The following is a 19,856-nucleotide window of genomic DNA, read 5'->3' on the forward strand; positions in this document are numbered from 1 at the left end:
AACTGCCTGATGTCAAACAGCTCCTGACTGAGAGACTTTATGTTGAGATCTTACATATTTAGAAATCTAGGAGAAGGAAAGCAGCCGAACTTTACCATGGAGTTAAGTGACATGAGTGCCTCAGGAACATACAATTTTCATTTGTCACTATCCCAACTCAGTAAAGACTGCCACATTCTTATGCCTAGAAGAAAACATCTAATATTGATTCAAGTTAGCCCTCTTTTGTGTAGTTGCTGCCTTGAACTCAGCTTTAGATGATGTGTAAATATTTTATTTTTATTTTTTTTCTGCGGTACGCGGGCCTCTCACTGTCGTGGCCTCTCCAGTTGCGGAGCACAGGCTCCGGATGCGGCAGGTTCAGCGGCCATGGCTCACGGGACCAGCCGCTCTGCGGCATATGGGATCTTCCTGGACCGGGGCACGAACCCGTGTCCCCTGCATCGGCAGGCGGACTCTCTACCACTGCGCCACCAGGGAAGCCCGATGATGTGTAAATATGATATATATGGAGCATTCCTATTAAACATATAAGTTCAGTCAAAAGAGTCAACACCACAAATGATTATCAAACAAATCTAGAAATAAGCAAGGATGCCCACAATCAACATGTTTATTTAATATTATTTTGGAAACCACAGACCTTGTATTAAAACTTGAAACTTCATTAAGTAAAGTTTTGGACAGGAGGAGTCAAATTTCATTACTTGTAAACTACTACAGTACTTGTAAAAATCAAAATAATCAGTTGAAAGTAATTTGAACTAATAAGCGACATCTAATAAGAGTTTCAATACCTTTTCCTTTACATTAGCAGTGATCACTTAGAAAATACAATGAGAAAAAAATTGCATTCATAATATCAAATGATAAAATACTAGGGATAATCTTAACACTAAATATTCAAGATTTAAATTATAAAAACATAAAATTTTACTAAGACATTGAATAATATTTCAATAAATAGTGAGACATACAACTATACTCCAATAAAAATTTTTTAAATTGAAAAAAAATGTAATGAGACATAAGACAATCCTGTATGGAAAACCTAAATATAGTAAAAATGATCACTTCTACACAAAATAACGTATAGGTTTAACTGAAGTCTAATAAAAATCCAGTAGTAATTTTCGGCACTTTACCAATAGGTCTAAATTTTATCTGCAATAATAAATAAGAATTGTTAGGGAGCAGGCCGCCGCCCTCGTAGCAGTAAACGGCCACTCAGGTTGGCCTTGGGGGCGGGGCTGTAGAGGAACTTGTCAAAGCTGCAGAGTGAAGTGAGAAATCTACTAAAGAGGAAATGGCTGCCTCTTCATCATCATCCTCAGCCGGTGGGGTCAGTGGAAGTCCTGTCACTGGATCTGGTTTCAGTGGCTCAGACCTTGCCCCACCACGGAAAGACCTTTTCACCTACCCCAAAGGAGCTGGAGAGATGTTAGAAGATGGCTCTGAGAGATTCCTCTGTGAATCCGTTTTCAGCTATCAAGTGGCATCTACGCTTAAACAGGTGAAACATGATCAGCAAGTTGCTCGGATGGAAAAACTAGCTGGTCTGGTAGAAGAGCTGGAGGCAGATAGTGGCAATTTAAACCCATCCAGCAGCTGCTGGGGTTCACACCCTCTTCAGGTTGACCTTGCCTGGATGGTCACCTCTGGGGCACAGCAAGTGCAGGTCCAGTGAGGAACTTTTCTTGCAGCTTACATAGCCATCCAGAGATTCACAGCTCCATCACTGAATTGTTAATTCACATCCATACTTGGTTTCTCTGTATCTATCCACAAGCAACAAATACTTAAATGTGTGATATTACAGGGCAATTTTTTGTTTATTTGTTTAAAAAAGTATTGAGAATCAGATTTAGGCAATTGGCATCACAGAACCAGGAGGTTTGGTTTAAGAGAGATTTATAAAACTTCACAAGCCAGGACACATGCCAGAATTGGCCAACGGAATGGCATCCCTCCTGTCAATTCATGCAGTTCCTAGAATCCTCACCAGTCAAGTCCAAGGTCAAGATCTGGAGTTATAAAATACAGCATTTCTGACCTAAAACTGTTCTTTTTTGCAGATGAGTGTGATTTCAATTCAGGACCTGTCCAAATTAGGAATTTTTTAATGTTTGGGGTTTTTTTTTCTATTTTTAGATATCTAATTCTATAGATTCTTTTTCTAACCTCCTCTAGGCATGCCAAATTCTGGCAAAAAGAATTGCTTTTTGAATGTTGAAGTTCTGGTAAAAATAAAGCAGTGAGCAAAATCCTTTTAAGCACAGAAATCCTGAGTTCATCTTGTTGGTGGGCTCAGGCAATTCTACAGCAAATAAATCCTTTGAAAGAGCTCCAAACTGGTTTCTTTATCCTTTCAAAGCCTCAGGGATTTGGGATAGGGGAAAAAGGGCAAATTACTTTTTATAAGAAGGGAATCTAAAAATTATCTCTCCTAAGCAAATGGTAGATTTGCTTTCTCTCAGGGATATTTGTCTTTCTAGAAGTATATGAATTTATCATCAATATCTGAGTAGGTTTTTTACCATGAAAAGGAGAAACCTGGAAAGGTAAGAGGTGTCTTGTTTTTCCTCACGGGACCACAGGGTCCACACTGCACAGTTAGGAGAATCATTTATTAAATTTTATGCAAATTTTACCTCAGAAAAAAAAAAAAGAAGAAGAAGAATTGTTAGGACTTTTTTTTTCACCATAAAGAATAATGAGGATAGAACTTTAAAAATTACAACAATGTGATATACACAAGAATTCTGATTCAGTACTGGCTCAAAACACTAGCTATAAAAAAGCAAGACTAGATATTACATGGCATTAAGGAATTTTTGTTAATTATCTTAGGTGTGATAATGGTTGTGTAGGAAGTGTTCTTAGGAGGTGTGTAGGAAGTGTTCTTAGGAGGTGTGTATGAAGTATTTAGGAAGAGAGATTATGATGTCTGCAACTTATTTTGAAGTGGTAAAGAAATTTAAAAGAGTCATATAAAGAAAATATGGCAATGATTGTTGAATCAAGGCAATGATATATATAATTCATATATACATAATTCTTTTCTTTTTTTTTTTGGAAACTTGTAATAATAAAGTAGAAAAAAAAAAAAAGCAGTGAAACACTGACCTAAGACACAACAGTCAGATGAATGGACCAAAATCTCAAGGTATATCCTAGTATATATAAAAACTTAATACATAAAAAAAGAAGAAGAATTTGGAAAAATGCTCAAGGTAGAGTTTCACTTCACATCAAACTAAATTCCAGATAAATAAATAAATAAATAAAAATACAGCTACACACACAAAAAAAGAATACAGAGATGCATACTCTGGTCGGGAAAAGGCCTTGTATATGTTAAAATAATGAACAAAAGTAAATAGATATGTAATATTAATAACTAATAGCTACATGAGATTCTAATATATAATTCATTTAGCCATTTTCCTATCTGTAGATACACATCTCTCCCCCAGATCCTTCAGCTCCAGCTTTCTCACTCTGCACTTGCTGTTCTCTCTGCCTGGAATATTCTTCCCCTGAGTTTATTCAGCTTAAATATCACATCATTGAAGAGACCTGTCCTTGCCACATAATCTGAAATGGCCCTAAAATAAGTCACGCTATATTCTTCTTGCTTTACTGTTCTTCATCACATTTATATGTTTACTTGCCGTGATCTTATATGTTTGTTTTCCAACTTTCTCCCTTACTAGACCGTAAGTTCCATGAGGTCAGGAATAATTGCCTTTTCACTGTTGTATCCCTAGTGCTTAGAATTAGCCTAGTGCCTGGCTCCTAGTATGTGCTCAAAATAATTATTATATTATATTATATTATATTATACAAATTCTGGTAATCAATCTAAAGAGATAAAACAGGTGCTCTAAGAGATATAACAAGGGCAACCTAATTTAGATAGAGAATTCATGGAAGGCTTTTCTGAGGAAGTGATATTTAAAGTGATATCTGAATATCAAATCAGATGACAAGTAGAGGGAAAGGCATTTTCCAGGCAGAGAACACAACATGGGCAAAGGTTTAAAAACAGGAAAGAACGGCCATAAATAAGCAGCTAAAAGAATGACATGCCTGGAGCATAGTGAGGGTGGGGGGAAAGAGTAGGCAAAGTCATTTAAAATGGTATAGAACTTTAAAAGTTGATATATACACAAATGATTTATTCAAGTCCTTTGGTTTATAGAAGTTACTGAGGTCAAGAAATGGACTGTTAGATAGTTTGTTTCAGTAGAAACAGGGCTAGAATACAAGTCTTCCGGTTCTAACTCCAAGATCCTCTCTATTGGAGGAGGCTGCTTCATCATTAAACTAGCATGTCAAGTCTTGTAAATAGAAAAGATCCTTTAATTACTGCAGTGAGTAGCTGAAGTTCCTTCCTGACCCACTCTCCCTGCTTCTGGTAAGAACACAATGGTTTTCTTTGGGAAAGCGTTTCCCCCACATTGTCAGGCCATGTATTTGGATGGGCTGACTCCACTCCAGGGCCACAGGTATGGGCATAGGAGACAGGCCTTGCAAAGAAGAGTAGTAAATCCCCCTGGCCCCATTCATTAGTTTCCATTATCATGTTAGCTTATCAAGCTAAGCTAAGTGAATCTGCCCAGAGCTCTGAGAATTGGGGTTGCACATCAGATAGGATTAGATTCAATGTATATAACAACCTCCCCAAAAGTGGTTTAATCAAACAGAAATGGACAAATAAAAAGAAATATCCAGTTCAAATCACATCATTTGAGAACCTGGACCCAGCCATATCTGAAAGCAAGGTCCCTTTAAACTGTGTGCCAAAAACCTCTCTCACTAAAAATGCTTCTTACCAAAAAACTCAGTATTTCATGATCCTTTAGTATCTTCCAAACTAAATACCATGGTAATGCTTAGACTTGAAGGGTCTATATTAACAGGAATTCAGCACTTACATTAGGGAGACAATATAGTTTAGTAGTCAAATACATAAGCTTTGAAGTCTTGTTGCCCAAATTCAAATCCTGCCTTCACTGCTCACTAGTTTGGTGACCTTGGATGAATTTAAACCCCAGACTCTTCAGCTATAAAGCAGAGCTGCAGGGCTTCCCTGGTGGCGCAGTGGTTGAGAGTCCGCCTGCTGATGCAGGGGACATGGGTTTGTGCCCCGGTCCGGGAAGATCCCACATGCCGCGGAGCGGCTGGGCTCGTGAACCATGGCCGCTGAGCCTGCGCGTCCGGAGCCTGCGCTCTGCAACGGGAGAGGCCACAACAGTGAGAGGGCCGCATACAGCTGAAAAAAAAAAAAAAAAGCAGAGCTGCAAATAGTATCAGCTCACACAGTTACTGTGAGAAGTGAATGAGATATTTCAGGAAGAGCAGTTGATGAAACAAATTTCTATAATACGAGTGATATATTCTAAGAAATGCAGAAGTGATTTTATTCACCAGTGCTTTGTATGACTGGGCTATGGGAAAGGGCTGGGGAGGAAGAAATTTGTCTCTTTTGAGCACTTCTGTGTCCACAGCCACTTTGACTAGGAGAAGGAAACCTTCTTGAAAGACGTGTAATCCCCACAAAAACGGGCCCTTGTCAGTCTGGGCAGGGAGAGACAGGAACAGGAGCCCAGATCATGGTCACCTGGTAGATAAATCTGAGAGTATCCACGTAGAAACAGAAAAGGAGGACACTGCTTGGGTTTGAGGGGCTTAGAGAGAAGCATCTGGGGAAATGCTTTAAAATGTTTCTTTCCAAAAAAAAAAAAAATCTTTCTTTCCCTCCTCTCATCCACTGCATTATACTTTTTCTCTCAAATCCATAGAAATCATAAAGCAGAATAAACGCAGAGCAGCATCTTAAACATGCCTGGCACAGAGCTTGGCACATGATCAGCATTCAGGAAACATCCTTCAAGCCCTAAGGATGCTTACATCTACAAATATCATGTGTTTGGATCATGTTCAGGATTCGCTCTGCAACCAGAACTAAATGACACCCGGGTTTAGCATCTAATATCTTGTTTCAAAGGAAACTGGCAGGGATTAGTTGCATTACTTCAAGGATTCACTACCCCCAAATCTCTGCCTTTTGCAATACAGAGACCTTATTATTTAGGATTAGATTAGGGCATAAGTGACAGAAAAGCTGAAATAATAGTGGCATATTTCTTCTCATCTAAACAAGGTCTAGATATTGGCACTGTAAATGCTGGCGTTGTGGTAATAGGCTTAATGCTATGCTGTGAAACCACAGGCTCTTTTACTTAAGATAGGATTAAGACATATATTCAATATATTCTAGATTCCCAGTAAGAGAGCCAAGAAGGCCTGGCTCCCAGGTGATGCTTTGTGGGACACACACACACACACACACACACACACCGGTGATGCTTTGTTTTCCAAGAGAAGCAGAATTGTCAAAGGATTTAGATGCAAGGTAAGTACCTGAATTTTGTTTCCTGGCTGACTAAGGTTGGGGTGGGGCAGCAGAGAACAGAGGAACACCGGTGGCCCCGGTCCAAAAATATCTCTTCCCACTATACACCAACTAGAGATACATCTGTGTAAACGAGTTTCTCCTTTAAAAGCAAATACTGCCATGCCAAGCCTCATTAACAACTCAGTGTGAATTCCATTAAACAGACAATCCACTCAGCTCTCACCTGAAGTCCTGCAAGTGTCCATCGGTGATTTTTCTGGATGAATTGCTGAATCCCTCTTTCTCATTATTACACAAGCCAGAACATTATTTGGGAACTTTATTTTTAATAATAAAAATAGCTATATGACAATGAACTTTTATGTTTGTATCAAGTAACTAACTTTATTCATTGTATTTTATGTCTGCCTTTATAATAATGGAAATCTTTCTATGACATGCTTTTTTTTTAATGGTTATTTTATTTATTTATTTTTAAAATTTTATTTATTTATTTATTTATTTTAGGCTGTCTTGGGTCTTCGTTTCTGTGCATGGGCTTTCTCTAGTTGTGGCGAGCAGGGGCCACTCTTCATCGCGGTACGCGGGCCCCTCACCATCGCGGCCTCTCTTGTTGCGGAGCACAGGCTCCAGACGCGCAGGCTCAGTAGCTGTGGCTCACGGGCCCAGTTGCTCCGCAGCATGTGGGATCCTCCCAGACCAGGGCTCGAACCGAACCCGTGTCCCCTGCATTAGCAGGCAGATTCTCAACCACTGCGCCACCAGGGAAGCCCTATGACATGCTTTTCCTAAGTTACAACGAACTTCTTTCCTTTTCTCTTGGGTCTGATGTGAGGCCAGTCCATTTCACAGTCAATACCCCTAAGTAAACCATGGGAGAGGAGCAACAAAGAGGGTGGAGAATTCTTGGTTCTCATCAGTTTGTGACTCATGTACCTACACGCCGCTGCTACACCATTCCCCATCCCTCCTCTTCCAGGGAAGAATAAGTAGGGCAGGATGATGTTTCTGCTAGTGGGACTCTTTTTTTTTTTTTTTTTTTAATTGAGAGAAAGTTCACATAACATAAAATTAACCATTTTAAAGTGAACAATTCAGTGCATTTAGTACATTCACAATGTTTACAAACCGCACTACCATCTAGACCCAAAACATTTTTATCACTTCAAAAGGAGAATCCATACCCATGAAGCAGTTACTTCTCCTTCCCACCTCCCCCCAGACCTTGGTAACCACCAACCTGCGTTCTGTGCCTGTGGGACTCTGCTTGATCACTTCCTCCCTACAGAATCCATGGGGATGTGCAGGTGGTGAGGTCGTCTCTGTGGCCTTAGAGAGAGATGTAAAACACCCTGAGATCATGGCTGAAGTGTAGAACTCCCTGGGGGAAATTATTCTGTTTCTTCAATAAGAAAATATAGGTGAGGGCTTCCCTGGTGGCACAGTGGTTAAGAATCCGTCTGCCAATTCAGGGGACACGGGTTCGAGCCCTGGTCCAGGAAGACCCCACATGCCGCAGAGCAACTAAGACCGTGTGCCACAACTACCGAGCCTGAGCTCTAGGGCCCATGAGCCACAACTACTGAGCCCGTGTGCCACAACTACTGAAGCCCGCGCGCCTAGAGTCTGTGCTCCGCAACAAGAGAAGCCACCGCAGTGACAAGCCTGCACACCCTAACAAAGAGTAGCCCCTGCTTGCGGCTACTAGAGAAAGCCCGCACGTAGCAAGGAAGACCCAATGCAGCCAAAAATAAATAAATAAAATAAATAAATTTATTTTTAAAAAAAGAAAAGAAAATATAGGTGAAACAACCTAAGTGTCCATCAACAGATGAATGGATAAAGAAAATGTGGTGTACATATACAATAGAATATTATTCAGCCATAAAAAAAGAAGCAGGGCTTCCCTGGTGGCACAGTGGTTGAGAGTCCACCTGCCGATGCAGGGGACGTGGGTTCGTGCCCCGGTCCGGGAAGATCCCACATGCCGCAGAGCGGCCGGGTCCGTGAGCCATGGCCGCTGAGCCTGCGCGTCCGGAGCCTGTGCTCCGCTACGGGAGAGGCCACAACAATGAGAGGCCCGCGTACCGCAAAAAAAAAAAAAAAAGAAGCAAATCCTTCCATTCGGAGCAACACGGATAGACCCTGAGGGCATTATGCTAAGTAAAATAAGTCAAACAGAGAAAGACAAATACCATATGATCTCACTGATAAGGAGAATCTTAAAAAAACTGGACTCATAGATACAGAGAATAGATTGGTGGTTGCCAGAGGTGGGGATAGGGGAGTGGGAGAAATGGGTAAAGGTGGTCAAAAGATACAAACTTCCAGTTATAAGACAAATAAGTCTTGGGGATGTAAGGCATGGTGATGATTGTCAACAATATTGTGTCATCTATTTGAAAATTTCTGAGAAAGTAGGTCTTAAAAGTTCTCATCGTAAGAAAAAAAATTTGTAATTATGTGTGGTGATGGATGTTAACTAAATTTATTGTGATGATAATTTCACAATATATACATATACCCAATCATTATGTTGTACACCTAAAATTCATATAATGTTATATGTCAATTATATCTCAATTGTTTTTTAAAAAAAGAAAATATAGGAATTGGATTAAGAAATTGAGTCGTCATATATTTAAAGCCTTACCTAATAGATGAGTCAGCAGACTTCCCCTTGAATCTTATTAGTCAGACCCAGTCTCATGGCCACTCCTGTATACTGGGAAGGCTCAGCTTTTCCAGCCCCTGTGTTTGTAGAAAAGCCAGGAGAAGGGAGTTGGGACACCCTTACAGTCAAAGAAGTACCTATGGTTATATTTAAATACTAATAATCCAGTCATTTAAAAAGGAGACATTGACCCCATAATAAATTAAATATATATAATTAAGCCTAATATTAATGTAGGGGAATTATGATGGAAAAATGCACTCCTGAAACTATTTTAAAACTTTAAAACAAAAATAGTACTTGATATTATTAAGATATAATGAAGACCCTTCCTATGAATAGGTAAGGGACAAGAGAAAAAAATAAAAGGTCACTCCCAAGTTTTGAGTCTAGGAAATGAGAGGATGTTGGCAGACATAATGGAAATGGGGCTGTCCAGGAGGAAAGCGAGTTCAGGGTGTAGGAAGTTGACTTTGCCTCCAAAAAGGTGAGTTTGATGTTGGGGGGAAGGGGTACTCAGGAAAAGGACACAGCAGGTCAGTAATAATGTAAGATCAGAGGTCAGTTCTAGGGATCTGGGTCTGAGAACCACCTACTTCCAGGGGGAGGTCGGGTGGGGGGGATATATGTCATGTCCAAGTAAGCTCTCTGGGGAGGGGTTTGACCCAACTGATCAGAACAAACCTTGAGGGTCATCCATATTTGAGGAGAGAAAGCAAAGACCCTGCAGGAAGCAAGGAAAAGTGTTGAGAAAGAGGGAGGAGACACGGGTTGGCCTAGAGTCTTGGAGACCAGAGAGAAGAAAATGTCAGACAAGGTGAGGGCACTGTGCCCAGATGCCCCAGGGAGGTCAGGGGAAAGAGAAACAGGAAAAGATTCACTGGAGTTTGCACAGAGGAAACCCCTGTGACCTCTGAGAGGCAATTACCCCAGGTCTAGAGCCTGTCTATGCAGGGCTGAAGTTGAGAGTGATGTGGGAAGGGATGCAGCAGATTCCAATCATCTGCTTGAGTTGTCTGGTGATAAAAGGGAGGAAAATCCCATGGTGGCTTGAGAGAACACTGAACAGAGAAAGTTTTAAAAGTAGGCTGACCTTGACCCTTGTGGCACTGGATGACACATTTACATGGGTTTTCCTGGCCAGTGCTGACCTCAGTGGTGTAATCCAGCACTCTCTGGTCAGAGTTTTACACCAACAGGTATCACAGAGTCAATTCCAAAGTTCATTTGGTGGCCAGCTTGTGAAAAGGGCAAATAAACCATAGGTCGTTTTTTTTTTTTTTTTTTTCCCCTCAAATCCTATTCTCTCTACAAAAATGACCTCTGAAATAGCACATAGAACCTCCTCTACCCATTTTGGAAAGGAAATGCAATGGATACAGAGACCCTGTATCAGAAGATGAACAGCTCATCCATACGTCTGGAGAAGCTGGAGTGCATACAAATACAGTCCTCAAAAAAAAAAAAGGAGTAGAGTGGAGGTGATAACCCCTAATTAATTTGTCAGACTGGGATTGGCTGGTGGTGGTGGTGATGATGCTTCCCAAGGAGGGACTTGGAGAGTCTGTTAGATGGGAAGGGTCATGGGTCAGTTCACAGTTCAGGGGGAAGCATAAGAATGCGAGTGTGGAGCCTTCAGGAGATTGGAATCTGAGAGGTTCAGCTGTTTAGCAATAGCCACTGTGGGGTGGGAAGAGGATCTTTCACCACCAGCAGCCAGAGCTGGGCCTCAAGAAATTCTTTTTTTTTTTTTAAGGCTATTAGTAGGCAGAAGTTCTAGCAAGCAGTAACTCCAAAGAAAGGTCCAGTCGCTTAAATTTGAGGATAAACTCCAATACTGTAAGGAATCAGTGAGGCCCTAGAGACACTGGGGGAATAGAAAATCTCCTTAGAACTTAAGATAATTTGGGTGACACGGTCATTGAATGATATAGAGTGCTGGTTACTAAAATCCAGCTAAAATCCCAGTTATTGGAACCAGGAAATAAGGTCCAGGTGGATCACCACCCATCCCCACCCCAGGGTAAGCAGAAAACTAACCTCCTATGTATTTCCCCAGTTTAGAGACCAGATTAGTGGATTACTCTAGAGTTTGGGGTAGGTCAAGGCCTATAGCAGGGAATGAAATGAGAGGGACTTGGGGCCAAAACCAGGTCAATCATTGCCAAAGCTCTGTGACCAGCTCAGCCTTGGGCATTGACTCCTGGAGTGTTTTCCAATACCATCAAGCAACTCTCCAGTTCTCAGGGGACACCAATTGAATGTCCTACAATTTAACTCAAGTCTGACACTATCTACCTGAAGATAGCGTCATATCCCACAGGTTAAGGGCTCAGTTCCACAAGACTGCCCCCACTTCAGATGCCATTTGCAAGTCCAGGTTGTCACCTGTGCTTCTGAATGACCAGCTGTAAGTTGAAGGTTCCCATGACCACCTCCTCGAGTTCAACTAATTTGCTACAGAGGCTCACAGAACTCAAGAGAAATACTTCCTATGTTTACCAGTTTATTATAAAGGATATTATAAAAGATACAGATGAACACCCAGATGAAAAGGTACATAGGGCGAGGTCCAGAAGGGTCCTGAGCACAGGAGCTTCTGTCCCGGTGGAACTGTGGTGCACCATCCTCCCTGCACATGAGTACATTCACCAACACAGAAGCTCATCAAATATTGTAGTTCAAGAATTTTCCTACAGCTTAATCTACAGTGTACCTCTGCCTTCCCTTCCTGGAGGTCAGCGGGTGGGGGTGACATTTTCAGCCCTCTAATCACTTGGTTGTTCTGGTGACTAGCCCTATCCTGAGGCTATCTAGGGACTCCACCTTAAGTCAGCATCAACTCTGGTATGAATAACTTTTAAAAGACACTCCTGTCACTCTGGAACTTCCAAGGGCTTTAGGAGTTTTGTGCCAGGAACTGAGGACAAAGACCAAATATATTTCTTTCTATACCACAACTCCTCACATGGCTTCAGAGTGGGCCATGCCATTGTGGCGTTCTGACTCCTCAACATCTCGCTGAGAATCCTTGGAGATCCCTGGTCTCTGACTCTGTCCTCACCCCAGGGTTAGGATTCTACTCCAGTTATACGAAATGGGTCCCAAGGGCAGGTGATGGGTTGGGGGAGAACTGGGCCTGGCCTGCATTCTCTCTCCCTCAGCTCTGAGGAGCAATAAGCAGATCCTAAGAGGTACTAACTCATGTCTCCAAAGGTCCCTTCCCCCAAGGTCTTCCCTCTGCAGAAACACCATGAGTGTTAGCCTCTGACCTGAGGACAAGGATGACCAGGAGCCTGCACACTACAGATCATATCTTCCCTTTTTAATTAACATTTCCACTTCAATGCTGCCTGATTTCATTCACTCCTCAGCAGGGTCCTGCTCCTGTAACATTTTCACTGCCAATTACTTCATGACTCCCTTATTCAGGGCACACAGGCTTCCTTTTAACCACCCACTCTCCTCTATCTCCTCTGTGTTAATCAACCCAGCATGAAAGCAGACTGTTCAAGGGTCAGGGAAGCCCAAGGTCAGGAGGAGTTAGGCATTAGTCAAAGCCAGCCGCTCCGCGGGATGTGGGATCCTCCCAGACCGGGGCGCGAACCCGGTTCCCCTGCATCAGCAGGCGGACGCGCAACCGCTGCGCCACCAGGGAAGCCCATATCTTCCCTTTTTAATTAACATTTCCACTTCAATGCTGCCTGATTTCATTCACTCCTCAGCAGGGTCCTGCTCCTGTAACATTTTCACTGCCAATTACTTCATGACTCCCTTATTCAGGGCACACAGGCTTCCTTTTAACCACCCACTCTCCTCTATCTCCTCTGTGTTAATCAACCCAGCATGAAAGCAGACTGTTCAAGGGTCAGGGAAGCCCAAGGTCAGGAGGAGTTAGGCATTAGTCAAAGGCTGAAGACCTTCCAGACAAGTCAGAGGCAGAGACCATGTGCCTTTAGGGGCTTCAGCAGCCTGAGGGTGGGCTCCCATATTTCCTGAAGCACACAGAGACTGAGAAAGCCCTCAGCACAGTGTTACTGACAACCTGAGCACTTCCTTCTTCAGAATCCAGGCTCTAATGCTGGGATTCTCACTTTTCTCCTACCATATTTTTTTTTTTTTTTTTTTTGTGGTATGCGGGCTTCCCTCTGTTGTGGCCTCTCCCGTTGCGGAGCACAGGCTCCGGACGCGCAGGCCCAGCGGCCATGGCTCACGGGCCCAGCCGCTCCGCGGCACGTGGGATCCCCCCAGACCGGGGCGCGAACCCGGTTCCCCTGCATCGGCAGGCAGACGCGCAACCACTGCACCACCAGGGAAGCCCTCCTACCATATTTCATCAAAGGTGGGTGTGTCTGACTAAAGTCTGTGCTTTAACCACTCTGAATGTGCAAGAAAATATAAAGGGAGTGGCCCACAAGTCCCCTACTATGCTCTAGGATCTGCCAATTTAACAGGGGTTTGGAGGGGAGGACCTGAGGCAGGGACCCAATATAAGTGGCATCTGCACATTCATCTTACAGGCCAGTACTTAGCATGAAGGTGGCTTTAGAATGAAAAAGTGAGTGTTGAAGTGAAAAAATCAAAACTATTCAGGTGTGGGGGACCAGAACTTGATGTCCCTCACCAATCTGAGTTCTCTGGATAAGATCAAAATGTGGAAGGCAACAGGGAAAATACAACAGGGGCTGAACTAGAGCAGAGGTGCTGGGTCAAATGGAGGACTCTCCTAAATGACCTACTTCACAGGTAACTTCCATCCCGGGGCAGATTTCTAAACTCGATTCTTTTCCCTTTTAAAAGAGGCACTGGGGCTTCCCTGGGGGCGCAGTGGTTGCGCGTCCGCCTGCCGATGCAGGGGAACCGGGTTCGCGCCCCGGTCTGGGAGGATCCCACATGCCGCGGAGCGGCTGGGCCGGTGTGAGCCTGCGCGTCCGGAGCCTGTGCTCCGCAACGGGAGAGGCCACAGCAGAGGGAGGCCCCCATACCACAAAAAAAAAAAAACAAAAAACAATCTGTAAAAGAGGCACTTTTGGGGCTTCCCTGGAGGTGCAGTGGTTAAGAATCCACCTGCCGGGCTTCACTGAAAAAAAAAGAATCCACCTGCCAACGCAGGGGACACGGGTTCGAGCCCTGGTCCCGGAGGATCCCACATGCATGCCGTGGAGCAACTAAGCCCATGTGCCACAGCTGCTGAGCCTGACCTCTAGAACCTGCAAGCCACAACTACTGAGCCCGTGAGCCACAACTACTGAAGCCTGTGCGCCTAGAGCCCGTGCTCCGCAACAAGAGAAGCCACCACAATGAGAAGCCCACGCAGCACAACAAAGAGTAACCCCCGCTCGCCGTAACTAGAGAAAGCCGGCGTGCAGCCACGAAGACCCAATGCAGGCAATAAATAAATAAATTTATTTATTTAAAAAAAGAGGCACTGTTGGGACTTCTCTGGTGGCTCAGTGGTTAAGAATCCGCCTGCCAGTGCAGGGGACACGGGTTCAGGTTCGAGCCTTGGTCTGGGAAGATCCCACATGCCGCAGAGCAACTAAGCCCGTGCACCACAACTATTGAGCCCGCGTTCTGCAACAACTAGAGAAAGCCCGCATGCAGCAACGAAGACCCAACACAGCCGAAAATAAATAAATAAATTTATAATAAAATAAAATAAGCACTGTTTACAAACTTTCTTATCCGACTGAATATCTGCTGTTCCAGCCCCAAATCCTCTGGCTCCTGTATCTTTGTCCATTCTGTGCCTAGAGCTTCTTTTACCTCTACCTGGCCAGTCAGAACACTATCATCCTGTAATGTACATCTATTACTTTATATCCTGAAAAATACATCTGTATTCTTTTTAAATTGAAACAAAGAGCAGCAACTGTTATTCATTCAAGATGCCTTATTTTACCCCTTCCTCTGTGCCCTGGGGGCAGGTTACTTACCCTGCTTAAGACTCAATGTCCCCAGCCAGAAATGGACATATTAACAACCACTTACATAAATGAAAATAAATGTTCATAATTGAAACACTGTATATAAAGTGCCTAGCAGGGTCCTGGAATGTAGTATGCTGTCAATAAATATTAATTCTCTTTCTCACTCTATGCTCATCCCAATATAAAATGACTCACAGCTCCTTTGCTGCACACTCCACCTTGTTCTACAGTATCAGTGCTCTTTCCTCTTCGGTTTGCAGTGCCCTTAAAGGCTAGAGGCTTAAACTTATGTGAATTATTTTACCTTCCTATCTCTGCCACAAACTGACACACTTAGTACCTTAAATATAGTATATACTTAAGACATACTTGTTTTGAGATTTTTTTGAATTAATTTTACTGTTTTAAGCTATAGTTTTTTTTTAATTGAAGTACAGCTGATTTACAACGTTGTGAGAAATACTTATTTTGTTGAAAGCATGAATGAAAGTGATAAAGAAGGAAGAGATTGAAAAAAACCTACCTGCCCATCCACTATGAGAAAGAGGAAATCACTTCATGTTTACTTTTTCTAAGAAGTTTAATGGGGGGGAGGGGCTTGTAGGCTAGAGTTTTGTTTGTTAATTTATTTACTCTTTGTTTTACCATAAGTAAAAGTGCTTAGAACAGCACCTGGCACAAGGAAATACTATAATAACCTTTTACTATTATTCCTCTCTCCCAAGCGCACTTCTTATAGTTTAGCAACTGGCAAACTGCATTCTCAAATACTGTCCCTAACTAAGGAAAGCAGGAAGATCACTGGGGTTTTTTTTGTTTTTTTCTTTTTTTTGGGTGCGGGCGAGTAGGTGGAAAGTAGCCCATTTGGTCTGATGCATAAAATCCCACCTGAATGCTGCCATCTAGTGCTCACTTCAAAAGTTAGGTGCGGTCCTAGCTAAGTAACCCTGTCCTCCCTCTCAGCAAAGACCATTTTAACACTGTTTTGTTATTGGATCCCAGGTTTTGGGAAATTTTGGTTACCAAAAGTGCAACAGAGCTTATGGCAGTAATGAGGGGGTAACTGAGAAACTGGAAATTTTCCTAAAATTCTAACAGAAATGATCCCATAGCAAAGTGATATGATTACAACCAAAATCAAAGAAATGAGAGATTTAGGTTATCCTGTGAATAGTCGTTGCAGTACATGTGGTTTCTGTTGTAGAGGGGAGTGAGGAGAACATGACTGTTTATTTGAGTACCTTTCATGCATCAGTCTCTTTACATAGGGTTACTCTAATTCAGATCTCCCCGTAACCCTCTGAGTTAATACTGCTATCCCCATTTTAAAGGTAAGAAAATAGAGGCCCTGACAGTTTCACTTGTTTTCTTTTCCAAAGCTAGTTGAGAAAAGAATTAGGTTTTGTACCCATGTCTATCAATTTTCAACTCTATGCCCTTTCATCTGTACCCCAGTGCCTGATAAACTTTTGGAAATCCCAGCAACAGGCCACCAACTCTGGTTACTATTCTCATAGATTTCTACAGTGTCCTTGCTTGAGAACCACTGCACTAAAGAAATACAAAACCCTCTGCATGTTAATGTCCTAGAAATAAACTGTACCATTAAGACCTGAACCAAGACTTTCAGATATCCAAGTTAGAAACAGTAAGTACTAAAAACAAATCAACTAGCTTCACAGTGATATAAAGGGAAAATGATCAATAAATAATAAAATACTAATCTTCCCCAAAGTACTCTATATCTTTACGATAACTGAAACCAAATAACAGAATCATAGAAATCTGCATTGTAGAAATCATGGAAATGTTATTTTTAACAAGCTTCTATCTTTAATAAGCTTGTGCTCAATGTTGAAAAGTTTTTTTGTAAAGGGGAAGAGGAAACAAAATTAAAAGGTAACAATAATCTCTGAAGTCCAATCACTTAACCTCCCAATATTTTTATGTATAGCATAAGTTTTAAATGCATTATTTGAAACAAATGTATATGTATATATATAATTTTTAAAGTAGCAACATGCTAAACGTGCAGTTTAGTTAGCTTTTATTAAAAACTAAGGTACATTGGTAATAGTTTTCCATGACAGAATTATTATTCTACAATTTTTTTTTTTTTTTGTGGTACGCGGGCCTCTCACTGTTGTGGCCTCTCCCGTTGCGGAGCACAGGCACGGGCCCAGCCGCTCCGCGGCATGTGGGATCTTCCCGGACCGGGGCACGAACCCATGTCCCCTGCATCGGCAGGCAGATTCTCAACCACTGCGCCACCAGGGAAGCCCGATTCTATAATTTTTTAATGGTTGCATTGAGTTCCATTTAATGGATAATTATATTATATTTAACCAGATTAAATACATTTAGTTTGTTTCAGATTTTTACCAATACAAGATAATGCAGGGGTAAATAACTGCATTCCTAAACCTAACATATATCTCTGTGTTAACATTCAAAGGAAGATACGCAGTGCAAACAGAAAGTGGACTTAAGAGACTCTTAAAGAAAGCAAGGGGTGCAGCCAAAAAATTAATAGGAAAATTACAAATAATCAATTAGCTAACCAGCAAAGCTGCCCAAGAATTAATCCTCTTATCCTCAGTGTTCCAAATAAAGTTAAGTTGACAGAAATTGCGTTCTCATAGGCAGGGCTCTGGCTCTTCCTGTGTGCCATTACTGCAAAGTTAGAAGGAATCAGGGTGCAGTCAAGGGTTAAGAATGATAAGCCAAATCTTACACAAAGAAAACCATCAGAAACGAAGTAGTATTTCTAGACTGGGCTTGCAAACACAGGCAGAGGTTAAGAACCTGAGGTAAAGCTGAGAGACTAAACCAGAGTCATAGCACCCCATGAAGTCAGAGTTCTGGCGTGAATGGACCAGTGTTAGAACCACAGATCTGCCAATCACAGGAATTGTGAACTTGGGCTAGTCCCTTAAACTCCTTGACCCTCAGTTTACACATTTTCCTCATCTTTAACATGGAAAGAGCAATGATGCTTCTCCCTCAAAGTTGTCAGGATTAAATGACATAATGTAGCTTCCATGTTGAGTAAAGAGAATGCTATAGAGTGGATGTTCAATAACTGGTAGCTATAAACCAGGAAACCAAGTTTTGTCTAACTAGGGTAGAGGGTCACTGTGCTTTAGCCTCAGAGGCTGGAACTAGATAGGGCCCAATCCAAAGGGTGGAAAGTATCTGAGCCACACAGGGGACACTGTTGAGAGCCAGAGCATGGAGGCTAGATCCCAGAAACCAGGATGACACTTGGGGCCCGTGAAGGGTAAGGGAAGGCATGTGGGAGTGCAGGCAGGGACTGAGTCCAAAAAGCAGGTCCCCAACTGGAACTTCTTTAACTCCTCTGATTTCCCTAAGAGCCCCCAAGGCTGTACAGCTTTTACTTAGCTCCTTTTACAGGAATTTCCTTCTCTTTCCTCCTGTGACTCTTTGTGTTTGCCTCTATTAAGTTTCATATTGACCTAACTTTCAATGTTTACCACTTTCTGAATAGTAAAGCCTTATTCCAGAAGGAGAATATAAATCTTTGCTTTCCTGGGAGAAATGAGAGGAATTCCTTCAGAAAAGCTTGGCAGCATTCTTTTTTTTTTTTGCAGTACGCGGGCCTCTCACTGTTGTGGCCTCTCCCGTTGCGGAGCATCCCTCAAAGTTGTCAGGATTAAATGACATAATGTAGCTTCCATGTTGAGTAAAGAGAATGCTATAGAGTGGATGTTCAATAACTGGTAGCTATAAACCAGGAAACCAAGTTTTGTCTAACTAGGGTAGAGGGTCACTGTGCTTTAGCCTCAGAGGCTGGAACTAGATAGGGCCCAATCCAAAGGGTGGAAAGTATCTGAGCCACACAGGGGACACTGTTGAGAGCCAGAGCATGGAGGCTAGATCCCAGAAACCAGGATGACACTTGGGGCCCGTGAAGGGTAAGGGAAGGCATGTGGGAGTGCAGGCAGGGACTGAGTCCAAAAAGCAGGTCCCCAACTGGAACTTCTTTAACTCCTCTGATTTCCCTAAGAGCCCCCAAGGCTGTACAGCTTTTACTTAGCTCCTTTTACAGGAATTTCCTTCTCTTTCCTCCTGTGACTCTTTGTGTTTGCCTCTATTAAGTTTCATATTGACCTAACTTTCAATGTTTACCACTTTCTGAATAGTAAAGCCTTATTCCAGAAGGAGAATATAAATCTTTGCTTTCCTGGGAGAAATGAGAGGAATTCCTTCAGAAAAGCTTGGCAGCATTCTTTTTTTTTTTTGCAGTACGCGGGCCTCTCACTGTTGTGGCCTCTCCCGTTGCTGAGCACAGGCTCCGGACGCACAGGCTCAGCGGCCACGGCTCACGGGCCTAGCCGCTCCACAGCATGTGGGATCTTCCCGGACCGGGGAACGAACCCGTGTCCCCTGCATCGGCTGGTGGACTCTCAACCACTGCGCCACCAGGGAAGCCCTTGGCAGCACTCTTGATCATCTCATTACATCTAATACATCCCCATACCCCAAGGATCCTTCTTCTAAATATTTTGTGAATACACTTCCTTAGATCTTTATTATCACCACAATAGTTCAAAATGTCTTCGTCTTTTCTTGGACTCCTACAGTCATCTGCTAACTGGAGCCTTCATTTCAACTTGTGTTCACGCCCATTCTCCATTTGCAGCTAGAATAACACTGTATTATAAAAACAAAAGCATGGGGATTCCCTGGTGGCGCAGTGGTTGCGCGTTCGCCTGCCGATGCAGGGGAACCGGGTTCGCGCCCCGGTATGGGAGGATCCCACATGCCGCGGAGCGGCTGGCCCCGTGAGCCATGGCCGCTGAGCCTG

The 19,856-nt window shown here is 42.8% G+C and overlaps 1 protein-coding gene across 1 annotated transcript; it reads left to right on the top strand.

The window, feature by feature from the left end:
- Positions 1-1,288: 1,288 nt before the first annotated feature.
- On the top strand, positions 1,289-1,653 carry LOC112065788 (anaphase-promoting complex subunit 16-like). The gene is given in 2 exon segments (XM_024126901.2): positions 1,289-1,580; positions 1,583-1,653. Coding segments are annotated over 2 exon segments (330 nt in total). The 5' UTR covers positions 1,289-1,306; the 3' UTR covers positions 1,639-1,653.
- The last annotated feature ends 18,203 nt before the right edge of the window (positions 1,654-19,856 follow it).

This window comes from Physeter macrocephalus, chromosome 9 (genome assembly GCF_002837175.3).
Source record: "Physeter macrocephalus isolate SW-GA chromosome 9, ASM283717v5, whole genome shotgun sequence".
NCBI lineage: Eukaryota > Metazoa > Chordata > Mammalia > Artiodactyla > Physeteridae > Physeter > Physeter macrocephalus.